Source organism: Carcharodon carcharias, chromosome 1, assembly GCF_017639515.1.
Source record: "Carcharodon carcharias isolate sCarCar2 chromosome 1, sCarCar2.pri, whole genome shotgun sequence".
NCBI classification, from domain to species: domain Eukaryota; kingdom Metazoa; phylum Chordata; class Chondrichthyes; order Lamniformes; family Lamnidae; genus Carcharodon; species Carcharodon carcharias.
In genome coordinates, this window is record NC_054467.1 from 105,197,472 (window position 1) to 105,218,295 (window position 20,824).

Sequence of the window (20,824 nt, forward strand, 5' to 3'; positions counted from 1 at the left end):
CCAACTTTAACACCTATGTGTTCTTTTGTTCTATTGTTGTTGACATCTTTTGATGATCTGCTTCTATCACTGCTTGTTTGTCCCTACAACCACACCCCCCCTCCACCTCACTCACTCTCTGCCCCCCCCCCCCCCACACACACACACACCTTAAACCAGCTTATATTTCAACTCTTTCTTGAACTCGAACTCAAGTTCTGTCGAAGGGTCATGAGGACTCGAAACGTCAACTCTTTTCTTCTCCGCCGATGCTGCCAGACCTGCTGAGTTTTTCCAGGTTATTCTGTTTTTGTTTTTGTTTTAGCCTTTCAAAGAGCCGTGAGACACAAATAGGCGAACAGCTTCCTCTGCTATAATAAAAGCAAAAAAAAACAGCGGATGCTGGAAATCCAAAACAAAAACACCTGGTAAAACTCAGCAGGTCTGGCAGCATCTGCGGAGAGGAGCACAGTTATAATGACCCAATTTCTTTATTTCAGATTAAGTTCTGTTGAAGGGTCATTCGGACTCGAAACGTTAACTGTGTTCCTCTCCGCAGATGCTGCCAGACCTGCTGAGCTTCCTCTGCTGTCCGATGATATGTGGGATACTTGCCAGTCTCCCGAGGTTTGGTGAAGACAGAATGCTCCATCCGGGGTTTGCTGCCACAATTGGGTCTCCTAGCAACCGTGTTTACTCTTGGTGCCAGGTTCTTGATGTCTGGCTGCAGGACAGGCGGGAACTCAGGGCCGGCCAGGGAGGCACCTTCATTTGCTGTCTGCAGTTAACCGTGACTTTTCGGAAAGCAGCACAAATCAGCCGCTATGGCCCATAAGTACAACACGTTTCTTGTTGAGAAATCCGGGTTAAGCAAAGTGCGTTCCGACAAGGAGCCTCTTCCTCAGCCGTGGTAAGTGATTTCCTCTAATGTTCAGTGCCATGTTATTGTTGAGGTAGCCTGGTCCAGCAGTGGCTAATTTCTTTATTTCAGATTGAGAATAACAAGCATCGTGCGAACCTAGCCAGCAGGGATTCGTTTCTGCCTCTCTGAAGGAGGCCGGTTAAGTGCTGCTGCAGCCGTTATAATCTGAAGTACCTTCTTCCGCCTTGCAAGAGACTACTTGGCAAAGAGCCATCCTTATTTTCTGAAAAGAGGTGTTAGACAGGACTGGGGAAAGATGATGATTTCGCTGAGCTGTTGTTTCAAGATTTGGAGCAGAGAAGGGAAGTTTTTGTTTGGCCTCCTTTGGTCAGATATTTAGCTAGAAAGAGTGAGGTTGTAAGCAGCATGAATGCCTCCCAACTCGTGCAAAGGATCTGGCTGCAGTTCTGAGTTTCATGACATTACCACTGAAACACATGAGGGTCACTGCAGTGCACCCTCTGATAGCATCACCTTGTGCCTCTTATTCCTGCATTTCTTCCTAATCCATGCATTTTTCCATGACTGCCCATGAAGTGCCACCTTCCTTGTCCAGTTCCATTGCTTTCTGCACAAGCATTCAAAATAATTTGCAACCAATTGCACCTGCATATTCTGTCCTCGCTGTCCCCACTAAGTCCACTTGCATTTGGCCCAGGCCATCCCTTCCCCTTCTATTGTAGGAATCTATGAACAGCAGAATAGAGCTACTACTGGAGGGGACATAATATTGATTGTGTACCTGACCTTATAAAAATAATATGCCCTGTAAATCCAGGGCTGTTTTGAGGAAAAGGACAAGATATAGTCAAGCACAGCTCCAGGTAATGAATGAAACTGAAAACTTATTTCAAATTGTAGGTACAAAGAGAGGTTAAAGACAAAGTACCTAAGAAAGAATCATAACTCGCTGTCTGACGCTTTGAATGGACATCGATGGCGGTTCCTGAAAAATGGGTTGGACGATTTTCGTGATGGGTATCCACCTCAGTCAGAAGAGGATTTAGCGATAATACACAGTGAGAAAGGCGCTGGTCTTAGTCCTTTTCTCAAGGACGTGGCAGAAAGTTTCAGACCTGCTCAGAATGTGTCAAAGAGGCTGACTAAATCACAGATATGTTTTTCCAAGTCTTTACCATTACAACAGACAAGGAGAGAACAGATGGAAGAGATTGAATATGGCCTGAGCCAGCACCCATTAGCTCTTTATCCGCATCTGGAAGAAGGAATACCTCCTGAGGTACGAAATAACTTGGACAAAAAACTGGCATTTTCTGATTTTAATTTTTAACTAAATCACCTTTTTGAGCCTTCTATGATCCCACCTCCTTTTCCTGTTAGTTTAACTTAGTGGGGAAGGCACTTTCCCCTTTAGGCTTTGGGTTAAAATAGCAGTCAGGCTCTGATGATATCATTGTTATTCAATCTTGTTACGACCCACCCTCAGCTGAGGTCCCCCAAAGTTGTTGATCCAGGTAAGACCCCTCAATTTGTCACTGTCTGGCTGGCACACCCCCAAATTGTTATGCCTGGGTGAGGAAGGATGAACAGGGTCCCTGTCTTTATTCAGCAGCCCCCCCCCCACCCCAAAAACATTTAATCGAATAGGGATCCCTTTCGCGGATATCTTTTTCCCTGACCCAATTGTTCTGGTTTTGAAGGAGCCCATTTGATCAGATTTCTTGAGTTAAAGGTAAGAGTAAGTTTATTAACTACTAAGGCGAGAAAGGATAAAACACATGCATAAGTGGTCATACTGGTTAAAAGTAAGAATTTAGCTTGAAGTAAGTGAATACATATATATAGCAGAACTGTTCTTGACTCGTGGGGAATAAGTGATTGAGTGTTGCAGCCGTTATGATTCGAGATTCCAGTAGAATTGACTCTGGTAGACGAATAGTCAGTTTTGAGATTCCAGTAGAGTTGACTCCAGTAGATGAATAGTCAGTTTCGAGGTTCCAGTAGTGTTGAATTCGGTAGAGAGGGAGAGAGATCGGGACACCTGCAAAATGGTGATTTGCAGGAGTACTGTGTGTGACTTCTGAGTCAAACTTCCAGCACTTGCTCTCTCGCAGAACACCCACCAACAGACATACACTGGGGCAGCTTTTCAGCTCGTGTTTAATCCCTTCTTTGTATATTCCAAATTGGAAGCGAATTTACAAATCTGTCTGGGAATTGCTCACAGGATTTCTTGATGAGCTGATACTCATCTCCCATTATGTCCCATTGCCTCTACTGGAGGGAGCAGTTAGTTTCTCAATGTCTTTAGAAGTACCTTGTCTGGAAACAGGGTGGGGTTACATTATCTCTTAGGGAGTCACTGCAGCATTTCAGCCAGCGGCTTGTGTGCATTTAAAAAAAACTCATGTCTTATTTTTAAAGTCCAATATTTCCGGATGCAATTTGGCATTTTTCTTTTATTATTATGACAATCTGCATATTTAAAGTGGGTCTATTCTAAGCAGGTTAAAAGTGGATCCTGCAGAAAGAAAGCCGAACTTGGTGGGTAATTTCCACAAGTAATTTTAACTGTCTGCCAACCTATTTTGGGTGGGTGGGCATGATTAAAATCACATGCATAAAGTTAAAAAACTTACGTAGGACATATCACAAATTTGTCTGATGCAGAAAAATGTCATGTTTTTCTGTTTGGATCAACTAAGGAATTTAACTACTTATTTATTGCAAAATAGGTAAGAAAGTGGGCCAATTCTAATGCTGCAGTGTAAAACATTGCTTAGTTTGAAAAAAAGTTGTAATCTTAGGTAACTGATGCTCTTTAGTATATAACAATTATAACATAATTACATAAAAGGTTCAATCATTTGTGATAAAATGGCTAAATCCATACAATTAATTTAATGTTATAAGTCTCTGCAGGAGTTTCCCCAAAAGTCTGTTCCTCTCTTTGTGGCTGTACTGCAACCCCAAATTTAGACATTTTTTCAGACTAATTGGGTATGGTAGTCTCTGGCTTCTGCAGATAAACTCTACATGTGTAAGAGAGAGCCACATTATTGTGCATTTAAACTGTACCTAAAACTACTGAAACAGGTAGTCAAAACTTCAATTTAGCGCTCCACCCAAAAAATGGCATCACTGCAAGTGCTTGCTAGGTATTACACTGGGGTCTCAGCCTAGCCTAAGCACAAATCCTGGTGTGAAGTTTGAACCTGAGCCACAGACAGTGCTGTCACCTGAGTCAACCTTCTTGTTAGTTGATTAACTAGGAATAGAAACAAGAATTTTAAAGACATGTACTTTTCACCAGAAGAATAACAAAAATATTTTCAATCCAGCTCTTTGAGGAAATTGTAGGTATTCTGGACCCTGAGATGCTCTTGACTAGTGAGGATATTTGTGTAGAGGTACCTGCTGAAGTGAAGCAGAAGGTTAAGAAACTGAAAAAGAAGGCACGCAGTGCAAAATGCTCAGAAGAGTAAGTACCTCCATACTTCTGTGTTTTTAATGAAGTACAACTTTTAAAAGCAGCATGTGATGAGATTCTAAATTAAGGCTGCTTAGACAGCACCTTTCAAATCCATGACCACTACCACCTAGGAGGTCAAGGGCAGCAGATAGATGGGAACACCACCACCTGGAAGTTCCCCTCCAAGTCACTCACCATCCTGACTTGGAAATATATCGCTGTTCCTTCACCATCGCTGGATCAAAACCCTGGAACTCCCTTCCTAACAGCACTGTGGGTGTACCTACATCATTTGGACTGTAGCAGTTCAAGAAGGCAGCTCACCACCACCTTCTCAAGGGTAATTAGGGATGGGCAATAAATGCTGGCTCAGCCAGTGAAGCCCACATCCCTTGAAATTTGAACCTTTTTTTGTCTTAATGAAGCATCTGCCTGTTCCCTCCTCCAATTTTATCCTCCTCCTGGTCTTCTTGCCATGTGCCTCCTTTTGTTTGAGCCTGTTTCCAGGCCACTTACTGCACTCTAAGGAAGGCTACAGAAATTATTTTTTTTTCTTCCTTGTAGCAGCATGGCTATAATTTGGGAATTTTGTGATTCTGCCAATTCTCTGCCATAACTTTAGTAAAAGATTTTTGGAAATCCCAGAAAAACAGCATGGATTTTCCACTAAAATTTTGGCTGATGCGTTGGAGAATCCTTACAGAAATGACCCCCTTCTGTTTGCTATGAACAATAGCTATGTTGAAAAAATATCACTGTCTTTCCACTTTTCTGTACGCATCTTTCCATGATCATCTTGGAGCAGTACTTGTAGTGCTGCAGTACCTGTTGCACGACTTTTTTCCTGCTCATATTGAATGCAGCACAATACTAATGAAAGAAAACTGTGGTTTAAAACGCTATGGCACTGAAATCCTGGGTTTGAGAGAGTGGCAGTGCATTTGGAATGGGTGGGCTAAATTGTGGGACGGAATCCGTCTCTGTCTGGTGTCTTTCCTTTTTTCTCATATTGGCAATTTCCATTGGAAATGGGAGTCGGTGCTTCACATGTCTGCCTGCACATCCTCAGTGTGGATTTTATCAGAGGAACGTGAGCTGGCAACCCCATCCTGCCAGTGCTGCCCCAAATAGCTCCAAAGCTATGCTAGGTATGCATTGCAAGATGCAGACATATTGGTGTGGCAGGACCAGATCCTGGAGAAAATAGGGGCTATAATCACATTAAATGCTGTTTTTTTAAAAGCCTTGATTGCAGAATGATCAATTGCTGTTGGGAAAGTTTTACTGACAAATTTCTTCAATGTGTTTGTGTAGTGAGGAATCTTCAGCTGGAATAGCTAGCCATGTAATGCAACAACAAGGTGAAATTGGATTTGTGCTACTATCAGTGCAGATACACATGTCCCCATATTGAAATGCTTCCTACCCTAGAACTTGGAGCAGAGTCAGGATCACAGTAGGCTAGTACAGAGGATCCTGTCCTGTCAACTTTTGGCTGCAAAGAAATGCTCCAAGAATTTTTGACCTTTTTTATACAAAGAAATGAAACAGAAGGGCAGGTCAAGACCAGCTGGTCCACAGAGCCTGGCCTGATGTACCCAATGCACAAAGTCATTACCCACCTCCACCCCTACTCATTCCATCTCCTGGGAAAGGCACAAAACCAATTTAGGAAGAAACCCTGGGGGATTTTAAAAACCTACATATGTGTATACATCATGCTTGAACCTAAGTCATTTTTAAAACCTGCTTTGTTTACTTCAGTTTTCTGCAGTGGGTGTCTGTGTATTAGGCATGGTAAGTGTGGCAGATGTACTGGAAGAAGGAAGGGATCAGATCAGGGGTGGAACTTTGCATCCCTGTTGTTAGTTTGGAATGTCTATGCCATAAACCCACATACCTGTTTAATCACCAATTCTGGCTGTTAAGTGTTGCAAAACAATGGTGGATTCAAAAGGTGATTTTGTAAATCTGATGACTTTTTGCAAAGCCAAAGCTCAGCATGAATCACAAGTTTAAAGTATTTTTATTGCAAATACTAAATCATTCAGCCTTAGAATGATGTACTCCTTCTATTGAAACAAGCAATTTCAATAATTATTGGTGCTTGGATTGTACAGCAGCGAAGAGTTAAAGCATAGAAACCCCTATAAGTGGATTGTATTCAGAGGGACACAGAAAGAAGACCAGAAAACCAAACTAAAATGGGACACACCACCACAACAAGATGAGGAAATAAAACAAATAACAAAGGAATTTTGTGACTGGGTTGCTTCTCTGGTATGTAGAATGTATATGAATAAGATAATTAATGTGTTGCAATGGAGTTTAACAGAGTATTGTTGATGAAACGATCTCTTGAAAAAAACTATTTTGGTGAAGTGTTGGTTGCTGGGACATGTTCCCGCTATCGGTGATGACCTCTTTTTCATGTGAATCCTGCTTTTGCTTAGAAGACACAATACCTTCAAAGGATGATTACAACACAGTAACAAGAAGAATTGTAAACAAAACAAGTTGTAAAAGACAATAGGAAACAAAAAAAATCAATCTTCACAGCTTGTGCCATGAGTTTTTCATTTCAAAAAATATTTATTCAGCATTGCATTTTTCAGACCAAAATCTGGGAATCCAGCAAGTCTGGAAGAAGAAATTATTAAAAGAGGATTCATGTTGATTTATCACAAGTAAACACATTTTTACATGTAAATAATTAGGGACTCAAAATTGTAATTTAGTACTAATCCATGTATATAGATTTGCAACAACAAATCTGTCTCACTTTCAAACATTAATCCCTCCTCACAACAAGGTATCTTGCATTCCTTGGGAGCACATAGGAAACATTTGTGCCTTTTGCCTATGAACTGAAAATTGACATTGCATGCAGATAGCTAAGATGCCTGGGGCAAGCAATAAATCCTCTTCAGATCTGTGTATGTGGTAGACAATATAACCTCATTACCCAATATAAATAACCATATAACACCTTATTTCTCTGAAATCAGTGGAAAATAACACACTTGAGAGTCCTAATGATTCACGATGAAAATTACTTGTTAAAATTTATTAAGAGATGGATTTAAAACAAAATGGGATTATTAGCAGAATGAATACAGTAATAGAATACTTGGGGAGTGAGTTTCCTCTGGCCTTTTTCCATCTTGGCTCCGCAATGCTGGTGGAAACCCAGTTACACATGTTGGGTGAATAGGATTTCTGCCAGCTAACCACTGTGGTAATTATGGCAGCAGAGTAGGAGAAACTTCAAGGAAATGCATCCTCTTGATTTCTTACTAGTACTTTGTAACATTCCAAAATTAGTTAAAGACCTGCAATTCCTATATTGCAACAGTGGCTACACTTCCAAAGTAAATCATTAGCCCTAAAGTGCCTTGGGACAGTCTGAGATTATGAAAGCTGCTTTATAAATGCAGGTTATTTCTTTCTCATCTGGGGGCCCTGCTAGCCTGGTTTGGTCCAAACTCAAAGAATGCTTTTGAAGGTGATTATCCGATCTGCCTCATACTGTAAGACTGAAACTTTAAATTTCAGAATGTCTCTCCTCTGTTTTATGGTTTACTGCTAATATAAATCAACTTTCTCAATGTTTTATTAAAGGCAATGTAATAGAAAATTAACCATAATCAGTATGTGGTGGGTGGCGCAGTTGAATAAGTGTTGGAGCAAGATGGGATGCAGGTTCAATTTTCTTCACTCTGCTGAGTTATTGATCACTACTGTACTGCTATGAGGATATGGCAGGTTTATCCCTACTAGGGCAGCTCAACTACCACCTCTGGAAGTTTTCTTAAATACCAACCATTTAAATGGGAGAGCCTTGAGGAATTTATATAGTACCTCTAAGGCAATCCATTCTGTGCTCATCTAACTCAGCAAAGGGAAGAGTTTGATTCTAGGACTGCAGTGGTCTGTGGGGCACTTTACTACATTAAGCAATGCATTTAAGCGTCACTCGAGGATTCTTCCCCCCAATTCTCAAATAAGAAAAGGCCCTACTTACTTTGCAACTAGTTTACATATCAAACTGTATGCAATGATAATGACATAGTTTATTTCATAAATTGCTTGTGCTATAAAGGGTGGAGAGAACAACAATATAGAAGAGTCTATGATCATGAGCCTTTTTGCCAGTGATTATGAAATGAATACTGCCCTTACTATACCTATCCAAGTGATGCAGCTGACCAACATTCCTCGAGAGTTAAGGATGATCGTGGGAATCCCTCCGCCACGACCTTCAGTTAAGACCCGCAAAACCACTGACTTGGTAAGCAGACTATTTACAATTGACTATCAATCTGTTTCTTGAAAAACAGTGAGCACTTCTTTCACTAATCTAATGTTTAGAGGGGAAAAAAATCCAGGCAGAATACTTTGGGAGAAAAATTTCTCAAGATTCTCCTGATATCTTACTGTTTGTACTGTTTCTCTGGGGATTCTGCTGATCTTCGACCTAATTTATGGTTGGCAATTGGGAGAACCTTTCAAAAATTCCAGGTACTTGTTTAATCACCCAAGATCTACATGGAAAGAAATTGTTGTTTTATTTTGATTAAAATTTCTATTACCTGTCTTGGAGCTGCCACTTAAGGTCACTGATGGGAAGCAGCCATGTGCGTTCTGAATCAGTTTCATTCATTTTGATAGGAGTTGCAACTTTGGACGAACTTAAGAGTCAGTTCAGAGCTGCCTACTCTAAGAAAACATAATGCCAAATTCCACACACTTTGCTGATAGAATGTTTCTCCTTTTGAGTATGGTGATTGTGAAGCATATCAACTCCTCTGCATTTGCTGTGAGTCTCACTTTCTGCCTCAAGATTGTGCAACAACCTTTGATCAAGAAGCTGTACAGTAAGGAAAATTTGTAATTTCTTTAAAAGGTCTGTGGAATCTGTAATTATTAATGTTTGTAAAGGATTTTTAATAATTTGCATCAATTGTAAAGGGATCAATTGTAATTTTCTTGTATAAGAAATACTAGTCCATGTGACCTGGCAATCCTTCACCTGGAAGTGGTATCAATTCTGAAGTTAAGAAAAAAGCGAGTAGCTGGCAAATAAAAATGAGAGCCACAGACAGAAAGGGGAGTTACAAGCAGAGAAGCAAGAGGGTGAATGCAATCAGTGCACAGATGCAGACACAAAGAGAAAGCAGACAGAGACAGAAAGAGGAACGCAGAGAATTCTTGTGAGGAGATGAAGCAAATCGCTGTCAGGAAGAGGTCAATTGTTCTGTTTAGCAGAAAAGGAGACCGAAGTCCTTGAATGTACTGTACAAGCTGGTTAAAATGGTCTAATACCTGGAAAGCTGCGTGAATAGCATGGAGACACTAAAGAGCTGGGTGTTTTCCCAAAAGTGGCCACTGGTTGGTCAGTTGAAAAGGAACTCTGGAAACCAACACCATTAGGACTGTTGTGACCCAAGGGAGAGAGGGTTGAAATAATTTGTCCACACAAACACAATATTGTCTATTTATTCATAGAATTTAAATCAAATAACCCGTGAGTTGACACTTTTCTAAAGTATATAGGCCTTTCTCTTTCAGTCTATCCAGAGAGCTAAAGTGTTCTAAACTGGGAATCAGTCTCTTGTCCCTTCTCTGTACCTTTACCAAAGCCTTAATATCCCCCATCAAATGAAGGGACGAAAACTGGACACAGTATGAGGCGTAGCTAAAAGGACAAATGGAAAGTTTTGTTTTGTATTGTGCTTCTGCATGACTGCTGATTCTTTACATGAAATAAGGTAATATTGTAGAAAGTAATTTGCATTTATATTATATAGGTAGCTTGCATGTCTTCATATAAAATCACAGAGAAAAACGTTTATTCAGTTTGAGTTGTGTTCATATTTTAGCAGGAATCCAACCACTCAAATGGGTATAAATATATATATGGAGCGTGGTATTTGGACCCAAAGACATGGACGAAAAGAAGAGCTGATGAACCTCTGTTAGCTCCCGAATCTGTGGCTCAGCAAAACAAATCGCGTTTACCTGAAGGAGCTGAAGAGAAGGTAGTTATTTACCTTATTTAGTTTTGCAAATGACTCACCAAGTCACCTGATTTTATGTGTCTCTTGTAAGACTATTTTAATCTAATAGATTTTTCTGTTCAATAAGAAAAGACCATGTGATAGAAGCCAAAAATTTTTTCATGTAAATAAGTAGCCTGTGTCCATTTGGTGGCATCGATTTAGTAATACTGCTTTTCACCAATTTAAGTAGCATGGTCGTCCTGTTGAAACTAACTTATTTATACAGAGAGCACTATTTAAAGGAATATCCCAGGCTAGAGTTTTTGGATAGGGGAAAATAATAAAAGGAAAACTCTAATAATGTAGCATCATAAATTCTGCTGGTCATTGTGGTTCCCATTTTAGAAACCTAAGTGCTTTTTAATGTCTGGTCTTCTTACCATTTTCTAGCATCAGCCTCTAATGGGCTGAACTCCATAGCATGTGATTGTCTTATGAATGAACAAATGAACACAAAGGCCAGAATTTTCCCATTGGTGACTTGGGGGCAGGGCCCACTCACTGACAGGAAGATGACACGGGATGACGTCGGGAGGAACCCCCGATGTCATCCCGGTCCATTTAAATTTTTAGGAAGGCGGGCGGACAGTGAAATCAGCTGTCCGCCCGCCAACCTGTCAATGGCCAATTGAGGCCATTGACAGGATCATTAAGCTCATTGAAAGACCTGCCCATCCAACCTTAAGGGTGGTGGGCAAGCCAGAAGCCCTAGCGGGCTTCTAAAAAAAGATAAAATCTCATCCGCTGGCGGGATGAGGTTTCATTTCAGTTTTTAAAAAGTTTATTAAAGTTTCACTCGTATTTATTGACATGTCCCATCTTCTGTGACAGTGTCACATGAGGGGGATATGTTAATAAGGTTTTTCTTTCTCTATTTTTAAAGTTTTAGTGCTTCCCGTTGGGGATGCCGCTGGGCAGGCCTTAATTGGCCCACCCACTCAAAATGGCGGCTGGCCCCGTTTCGGCTGCGGAGTTCGGCTGCCCGCTCGCCCATCAAGGTCAAAATTCTGGCCAAAGTATATTTAATTGTCTTGGCAATATTAGGCTTTCAAATTTGTGAGTTAGCTTGATTATTCATTAATAAATATTTATTTTATTTTTTATTTTCAGTTTTCTCTCCTCCTCTCTAGAAGTTGGTGACTCATGTAGGTGGCAGGGCAATGGATACAGACCAACCACTTGTGCCTCCCCCAAGGGGCCATCTTTCATGTGTGGCTTAGATAGGGACTGTCAGCAAGCTAATTGACTTTGCAGAATATTTCATTCACATTTTTCCTCAGGGATCACTCAAAGGCGATCAGGCATGGGAGCCACATACATGACAGTGACTGCAGTCATGCAGTTGGGAATTAATTAAATTAAAGTAAGACTTGTATTTATTTAGTGCCATATTATGTTGTCAAAAGCCTTAATACACTGTAAGATTTTGTTTGCGGTTATGTTGGCAAACTGAGTTAATGTTTCTGGATCAGAAGAAAAAGCCATCTGTTTGAGTCAAGCAATAATTATTGATAGTGGCTTAGTAGATTTTTTGGGGAACACTGAAATCCTGTAAGGATTTGTACAAATTCCAGTCTTGAATTCAAAGGGACTAATTGTAACTTTATACAATCGTGTAAAACAGGTATTAGCAAATCAGCAGCCATTTTACACCCCTTCCGATTTTCATTTCCGTTACAGGGCAGATGCGAAACAGATTGTTGATACACAGTTGCCCATTTAACCCTAGTACAAGTAAAATTTGCCCTCGATCAGCCTGTTTGGGAAACAAGATGGGAAATCTATCAATTCTGGGTTTAACCACTGGATGGAGCACTGCACAACAATAGAGATCTTCATCTCAGCACAGGGGTCTAGCAAGTCAAGTTCAAGGCCTGGATTTTCATCACCAAGTTGGGTCGTGGGAGTCAGGAAAATTAGAAACATAGAAAGTTTACGGCACAGAAGGAGGCCACTTGACCCATTGTGTCTGCGAAAGCCAAAAAATTAGCCACCCAGCCTAATCTCACTTTCCAGCATTTGGCCTGTAGGTTACGGCACTTCAGGTGCACATCCAGGCCCTTTTAAATGGGATGAAGGTTTCTGCCTCTATCACCTTTTCAGGCACTGGGTTTCAGACCCGTATCATCCTCTGGGTGTAAAGTTTTTCCTCATCTCCCCTCTAATCCTTCTACCAATCACATTAAATCTACCCCCAGTAAGTGACCTCCCTGCTAAGGTAAATAGGCCCTTAATATCCAGGCCCCTCACAATTTTGTACATCTCAATCAAATCACCCCTCAGGTTTCTCTGTTTCAAGGACAACCCCAGTCTTTCCAATCTTTCCTCATTGCACAATTTTCCAATCCTCATAAATCTCCTCTGTACCATCTCTAGCAATTACACCCTTTCTGTAATGAGGTGACAAGCACTGCACATGGTACTCAACTTGTGGCCTAAATAATGTTTTATATAGTTCCGGCATAACCTCCCTGCTCTTAAATTCTATGCCTCAACTAATAAAGGCAAGATTTCCATATGCCTTCTTAACCACTTTATCAATTTGTCCTGCTACCTTCAGGGATCTGTGGACATTCACTGCAAGGTCCCTCACTTCCTCTACACCTCTTAGTAACCTCCCATTTATCGTGTATTCCTTTGCCTTGTCTGACCTCCCCAAATGTATCATCTCACACTTCTCTGGGTTGAATTCCATTTGCTACTTTTCTGCCCACTTGACCAGTCCATTGATATCTTCCTGCAGCCTACAGCAATCCTCTTTGCTATCTATTGCATGACCAATTTTTTGTGTCATCTACAGACTTCTTGATCATTCATCCTACATTTATGTCTAGTTGTTAATATATACCACGAAAAGCCAGGACCTAGTACTGAGCCCTGCGGAACCTCATTGGAAACAGCCTTTCAGTAGCAAAAACACAAGTCAACAGTTACGCTTTGTTTCTTGCCACTGAGCCAATTTTGTGTCCAGTTTGCTACATTCCCCTGGATCCCTTAGGGCTTTTATTTTTTTAACAAGTCTGCCATGTGGAACATTGTCAAAAGCCTTGCTAAAATTAATGTAGACCATGGCAGCATATTATGCGGGGGTGGACAGGTTGCTCCCCCTCACCCCTCCGGAAGCAATGTCGGGGTGGAGCAGACTCGCTCCATGGCAGCCTGCCCCACAGCCATAACGTGCTGCAGGTGGGCTAAATTGACTGCCAGTGGGGAAAGTCCCGCCCATTGGAACTGCCAGCCAATTGGATTGACCAGCAGCCCCAGGAGTCCTGCCAGCGCCAAGAACACATTAATGGGTGCTGCCAGGACTGCAATCAGGCCCAAGAAAAAGGCCCATCGATTCCAGAGCAAGGTAAGTCCGGAGTTTTGGGCGGGGAGGGTTTGGGCAGTTCAGAAAGGGAGTGGGGTGGGGGTTGGGGGAGGGGGGTGTGCGGATGATGTGTTTTACAGAGCAGGAGGGTAGGAAGAAACAGGGGGATTCTATCCTAAGGGACCACCGCCCCCCCACCGAAGATATTACCACCCCTTCCTCCTTCCTTACTGCCCTTTTAAAAAGTTTTTTGGAAAACCCACTCTCACCTGACTGCCCATGCCAACCATATTATGGCATGGGCTGCATATTGTCAGGGACAACTGGCTTGTTAACAAGCTCAACTAACCTTTGATTATTTATTTAAATATGGCGGGTGGGCTGCCAATTTCAGTGCCCGCCAAACTCCTGTATTATGGGGGTAAGTTCAGGGGAGGGCAGGAAGGTGGTGGGGTTGGCACCTGCACTACTTCCCCTATTTTACGTGCCCTCCCACTGAAAACACGCCCAGCGAAGGCACGTAAAATTCAGCCCCCATCAACTGCACTACCCTCATCAGTCCTCCTTGTTACTCCCTCAAAAAATTCAATCAAGTTAGTCAGGCATGACCCTTCCTGGCTTCACACACCCTCCTCAGAGAAAGTGCCTGCAAAGGTGGGATCTTCATTGCTGGGGCTGTTGGGCCAGCCAACTTGGGAAGGAGGTCGGAGGCAGCGAAAGAGTCTGCTGCATGCAGAGGCAGGCTGTTTAAAAGGCTGTGGGACTTTGTCCCAGCTATAGTGAAAAAATTAAGGCCCTCCAGCCCTCAGCCCACGCACACCCCCCATGCTCCATCCATGCCACCTCATGCCCCCATGCCAGGCTATGCCTTCACCCACTCCCCCATGGCTCCTCATGCCAAGCTATGGTCAATGCGATTGGAAGTGCTATAGCTTGGTAGAGGGGGCATGAGGGGCCATGGGGATGGGTAGAGGGGCATAGTCTGACATAGGGGGCATGAGGAGGACCTTTTGAACTTACTTTTCAAAAAGTTCCCTCATGCAGACTATGGTTCACAACACCTCTGAGATGCTGTGAACCGCAACTCTTAGAAAAATCCATGAAGATTGTGGAGGAGCAGTTCATGCCAATCTCTGTAGTAGAGCCAGCCAGGTCAGGGGTGCCGGTACAGGCTCACGAGCCAAACCAGCTCGCACCCTAAAAAGGCACCCCTGAAAATTGGAAAGCCTGGGAATGAAGTTGGGAATCTTGGAATTGGGACCCACCCACCATTTTTAAATGGCTCCCAAGTCATCCGGATTTGGCAAAAATCCAGGTCCAAATGTCTACAATGCACCTCCTGTCTGTGATCATAATGGCAACTGTGGTGGAGTTCACCGTCCACCCTTCCCTTAGCATCCCAACTGAAGGATGAATCCATCAGGCAGAATCAGCAATGACAGGAGACTACATGGAGATAAATACATGCACTGTAGTAATGTTCTCAAATTAATGTGGACTTCATTCAACTCCAGGAGTTCACACTGCCTCATATTAATCATAAACTGGTTGATTATTTTGGAAGCTAAACAACCTAATTGTTACATTTACTTGTTCAAAATATTTTCATTCGCATAGAAGACTTTTGACACTGCTTAGACTTCCATTCCATTGCTAGAATCTGTTCATATGTAAAGCTATTGAAAAAACATTATTAAACGATTACTGTGATTGAACACTAATAAACAATACTTTATAATGATTACAATGGAAAAGGATATTGAAGGAGAAAAACTAACCTTGAACGTATCACTGATACCCGGTTTTACAACAGGGTTTAAAAATCAACAGCCGAGTTTGGTTTGTATGGTGTGCAGGTAGTATTTTGCACATAGAATAGGAGATAATCTGCAAATAAATATTTGTTTCTATGTCAAATGAGGCTGAAAGCCTTGGCTACTGCTTGGTTAGTGTTAGTTGTGGCTCAGTCGGTAGCACTTTTGACTCTGCATCAAACAATTTTGGGTTCAAGTCCCCCCCCCAGGACTTGAGCAGAAAAATCAAGGCTGACACTCCAACGTAATCCTCAGGGAATGCTGCAGTGCCAGAGATGCCATCTTCAGATGTGACATTAAACCGAGGCCTCATCTGCCCTCCCAGAAGAGTTATTCATGGTGTCCTGGCCAAAATTTATCCCTCAGTCAACCTCATAAGAAAGTGATTATCTGGTCATTGTCACATTGCTGTTTTTGGGAGCTTGTGTGCTGGCTGCAGCATTTCCTACATTACAACAGCGACTACATTTTAAAAATACATAATTGGCTATAAAGCTCTTTGAGGAATTCAGTGGTCATGAAAGATTAAAGTAAGCCTTCGTTTCATATTTCAGGAGTAAACAACTCTGTGTCTCCCAAACTTTTTTATCTGCAGTGACCTCATTTTAAGGCTTCAAACTTGGTGTGACGCTTGAGTGAAAATTGGGGGTAGTGGGGAAAGTAGTTGAGCAGGGTGGGGGTTCAAACAGCAGGAATACTGGCACAAAGAACATCTCAGACACCGACCATTTTGCAGGCTCCATTGGTGTCAGTGATCGGGCCTCAGAGTTCAATGGATTAGGCCACGCCCATGGGCAAAAAAACCACACATTTAAAGGGACAACGCAGCAGATCCCAGGACTGTCAAATCTGAGTCTCCGCTCCACAGCCACCATTGCTGCCTCAGAGCTCGTGACCCCAATTGCTTGTCCTATGACCCCACTGGGGGTCACGACCCATAATTTGCAAACCACTGAATTAACCAATTGTCTCTCTAATGGAAAGAGATGTCGATGGTCTTCCATGGACTATGGCTAATTATCTACCTATCTATCTAAGAAAGTAAGAAGGGAGCAGTTGCTGAAGCATCTTCTCCTGTGCTACCTGACATTACCATTACTCCGTAGGACTGAATAGTCAAACATCTTGACGAAGTTGGACAATAGTAATACTTGAGGATAGCCCTGAGGATTGGTAGAAGGGAGAAGCAAATGGGAAGAGGAATGTGGTGAGCAGTAACCTGATGTGTCTCCTTTGCACCTTATCGTTTTCTTTGAAGGATGAAGAAATAAAAAGGCTTCATGCAACAACATCTTTCATGAAATACACCAAGGCTAAAGGACACAGGAGACCACAGGTAAAGAGAAACTAACAAAGCATAAATACATAGCAGCTTGCCCAGGTGGAACAAAGTTGTCAATGCAGAAATATTGGTTGATATGTGAAATGAGACCAATATAAAATCTAGGGTGGTAGCATAGTGGTATTGTCACTGGACTAGTATTCTAGAGACCTAGAGTAATGCTGTGGGGACCTGGGTTTGAATCCTGGCAAATCGTGAAATTTGAATTCAATAAAAATCTGGAATTATAAGTCTGATGATGACCATGAAATCATTGTCGCAAAACAGCCCATCTGGATCACTAGTGCCCTTTAGGAAGGAAATCTGCCACCCTTAACTGGTCTGACCTACATGTGACTCCAGACCCACAGCAATGTGGTTGACTCTTAAATGCCCTCTGAACAAGGGCAATTAGGGATGGGCAATAAATGCAGGCCTGGGCAGTGATGAATAATAAAAAAAAATCACAGTTCTATATAATGCGGTGGTACACAAATATAAGGCTTTGATCACTATCTACTTGTCCAAGCCTTCCACAGATTCCATTGAGACTAAGAGCCAAATTTTCACTCCTGAGTAGTTTGGGGGGGGGGGGGGGGGGGGGGGGGGGGCGTGGTGGTGGTGGCAGAGTGCAGAGTCTGGAAAAACCCAACTCAGGGAAAACCTCCCCAAATGTTTGGATTTTTGTTTTGGAGGTAGAGTGGAAGTGGGTGGGTGGGGGTGGTGGTTGCGGTTGTGGCTAACTGGAGTTAAGCCCACTGCCCTCAGAAACAGTGCAGAGGTCACCGCCTGTGCTGCTGAGAGCTGAGGAGACTGTTTAAGAGGCCTGCCCCAGTGTTCTGGGACTTTGTCCCAGTTATAATAAAAACAGTAAGGGTCTCCAACCCTCACCCCTCACACTTCCTCACCCACTCCCCATGCACCCTCCATGCCAACTTATGCACCCTACCCACCCTATGGCCCCTCATTACCTTCATGCCAATCTATTCCTCTCCACCCACCCCTCCATGCCAACCCTCATAGCCTACATGCCAACACATGACTCCCCACTCATGCTAATGGCCCCTTAAAGCCCTTATGCCAATTTAGTGCCAATGTATGCCAACCCATGACCCATCACCCTTTTCCCTTAAATCCTCCATGCCAACTCATGCATTATCTACCATCAGCAGAGCACTGGAGCCTTGCTGAGATAAAATAAAGTTCAAATTATCTACTACAGACTTGACTATATTAAAAATATTCCCATTGATAAAAGCCCATTCAATACATTTAAATCACTTCAAGTACTTAATCCCTTATAAACCAAACATCTGTATTCATATCCCCACATCGAAGACAGTTAATCATTTTATAATCACATTGAACTGTCAATCCAACTGAATTTATAGGCCCCCTTCTGTTATAATGACAGCTTGTAGAATCAATCAAGCAGCACTAATACAATAATGACAATCCACAGGCTTATCTCAAAAAACATCAATTGAAATTGCAAGCACTGATTTATTTTTCAACTGCAGGGTTTCTTTTTGTTGCAAGATTTAAAGAGCAGGGGATTTAAATTACTTGACAGCTTGATAGTTCCACAGACATTATACACTTTTATGCACATTCATGTCTACTCTTAACAATCCCAAAGAGATACCTGACATCTCCAAAAGGGTTCCTGACCTCTCTAAAGAACTTCAGCAGGTTTAGATCTTTTCCTCAAATTCATAAAGCCCATGTTCAGAAACTTTGATGATGAAAACTGCTTCTGAGTGAAGGCAGCTAGACTTTTTAATCACATGATTATGAAATGCATCCCGCCCCCATTCCCCTTTACCCAGCGAAAATGATGGATTCTAGGTTTGGGACAGAACTCCTAGATTCAGAGCTCTGGCAGCATTTAGCCCCTCCATCTTGACAAAAATTCAGGCTGATATGTGACAATTTTAATTTACTTTCTTGCTCTGAATACACAGGCATTCCTAAAAGCAGAAAATAATATTGCTTTCAAACAGCTTAATGTGAAATATTGATGTTAGTGTAGTGTGGAATCAGTGTAGCTGTGATAGACTCCCTCTTAAATTAGTGAATCCCACTTAAATGTTATTTTGCACTCTTGCACTGTACACACTGCAAGAGGCCATGGGAACATGTGGCAATTTTTATATAATGCTTTGCTGAATTATATTTGTAATGCAGATGAGCAACATCAATGTTGAGGAATGTAGGAGTTTTCCAATTTTGGATCTATTATTAGCGATGTGTACTCTAGGGTTTGGTATGGCACAGGCAGAGTAAATCCTAACAAATATCAGCACAAGCCACAGAAGACAAGTATCTATTGTACCAGTGCGTTGTAGTCATGGTCAGACACTAATTGACACTAAATTACGTAGAATATTTGTTGGGTACTGAATAGGCAATGCATCTCTGTTAGCTAAAATAGCCTAATGTAAAGATTTTTATTTCCTTAATTTGGGTGGAATCAAACCCAAGTCCTAGAGGTGAGCAGATGATACTTAAGCATGCTGCTTGACTAACTCTTCTTATTGTTAGTGTCATGGCGGACAAGTTTTCTTGGCTTTTTGGTGCTTCTGACAAATCCTCCCAAAACTAAATTTGTTCCCTTTGAGACCAGTACCAATTGCTCCTCCAGCATCTATGTGCCACCAACAGTCCCGAATTAGACAACGAAGATTATAGTTCTTGAATATTACCGGCTAAATTCCCAAAATAAAACTAGTATTATTAGGCAGAGTCTGCTGTCCAGGATCAGCCTGGAATGCAAAGATAATTCCCTGGCTTCTTTACTGCCGACTATCATCTTAAACTGCTCTCCCCTGTCCCCTCCACTCTCACCACCAACAAGAAGTGCGAGGAACTTAGGGATTTCTTTGTCACTGAGATCAAGACAATCCTCTGTTGCATCCCTACCTTCCTAGAGCCCACCTGGCCAAACTTCCTATATAATGCTCAACCCAGCCCTGGCCCCACATATGCACTTTTCTCTGGTTTCTCTCCTCACGACGCCTTTGGTCTTATTTTGTCCATAGGACCCACCTTCTGTTCCATCTATCCTATTCCCACTAAACTGCTGATCATCCAACTTCCCCTCCTGGTCCCTATGTTAGCCAATATTGTAAGTAGTGCTCTCTCTTCTGATGTTGTCCCTCTGTCCTTTTAAATCTGCTGTCATCACCCCTTGTACCAAAGAGCCAACCATCCTTGCAAACTACCGTCCCATTCCTAACTTCCCTTTCCTCCCCAAAGTCCTTGAATACGCTGTTGCCACCGAAATTCAATTCCATCTTTCCTGGAATGCCATGTTTGAATCCCTCCAATCAGGTTTCCGTTTTTTCCATAGTACCATGGTCAAAAGACATCCTATGTGACCATGGCAATGGTAAACATTCCCTCTTCATCCTTCCCAACCTGTCTCCAGTCTTTGATATGCTTGACCACACCAATCCACTCCAATGTCTCTCCACTGTTGTCCAGCTGGTTGGGACTGCTGTCATCTGGTTTCATTCTTATCTATTTAATTATAGCCCTGCAGAGAATCACTTGCAATGGCTTCTCTTACTGCTCCTGCACTGGCTGTTGTCTTTGGTGTCCCCCAAGGATGTATCCTTGGCCCCATCCTATTTCTTATCTACACGCTGCCCCTCGGCATCATCCGAAAGCACAGCGTTAGTTTTCAAATGTCCACTGAACACACCAAACTCCACCTCACCACCACCACCTCTAAATTCCACTGTTGTTAAATTATAAGCTGATTCATCTCGGCCTCTTCCAAAGGCCCCCAGCATGACAGTTGCCAGTCTTCAGCCAATCTGATTCACTCCACGTGATACAAGGAAACAGCTGAAGGCACTGGATATTGCAACGGCTATGAACCTAGACAAATTCTAGCAATAGTACTGAAAATTTTTGCTCCAGAACTTGACGCGCCCTTAACCAAGCTGTTCCAATACAACTACAGCACTGGCATCTAC

The 20,824-nt window shown here is 42.3% G+C and overlaps 1 protein-coding gene across 2 annotated transcripts in view; it reads left to right on the forward strand.

Annotated features, from left to right (window-relative positions):
- The first annotated feature begins 563 nt into the window (after positions 1 to 563).
- Positions 564 to 20,824, forward strand: part of zgc:158260 (uncharacterized protein LOC571389 homolog) — a 49,875-nt gene continuing 29,614 nt past the window's right edge. Inside the window, exons 1-7 of one of the 2 annotated variants that reach the window (XM_041193067.1) lie at positions 564 to 889; positions 1,763 to 2,141; positions 4,204 to 4,343; positions 6,455 to 6,614; positions 8,437 to 8,625; positions 10,217 to 10,375; positions 11,677 to 11,760. In XM_041193067.1, coding sequence (XP_041049001.1) covers positions 804 to 889; positions 1,763 to 2,141; positions 4,204 to 4,343; positions 6,455 to 6,614; positions 8,437 to 8,625; positions 10,217 to 10,375; positions 11,677 to 11,718 — 1,155 coding nt within the window. In that variant the 5' untranslated portion in view covers positions 564 to 803 and the 3' untranslated portion in view covers positions 11,719 to 11,760. Of the gene's footprint in view, positions 890 to 1,762; positions 2,142 to 4,203; positions 4,344 to 6,454; positions 6,615 to 8,436; positions 8,626 to 10,216; positions 10,376 to 11,676; positions 11,761 to 16,778; positions 16,857 to 20,824 lie in introns of those variants that run through there. The other variant, XM_041193057.1, reaches the window with a different exon arrangement.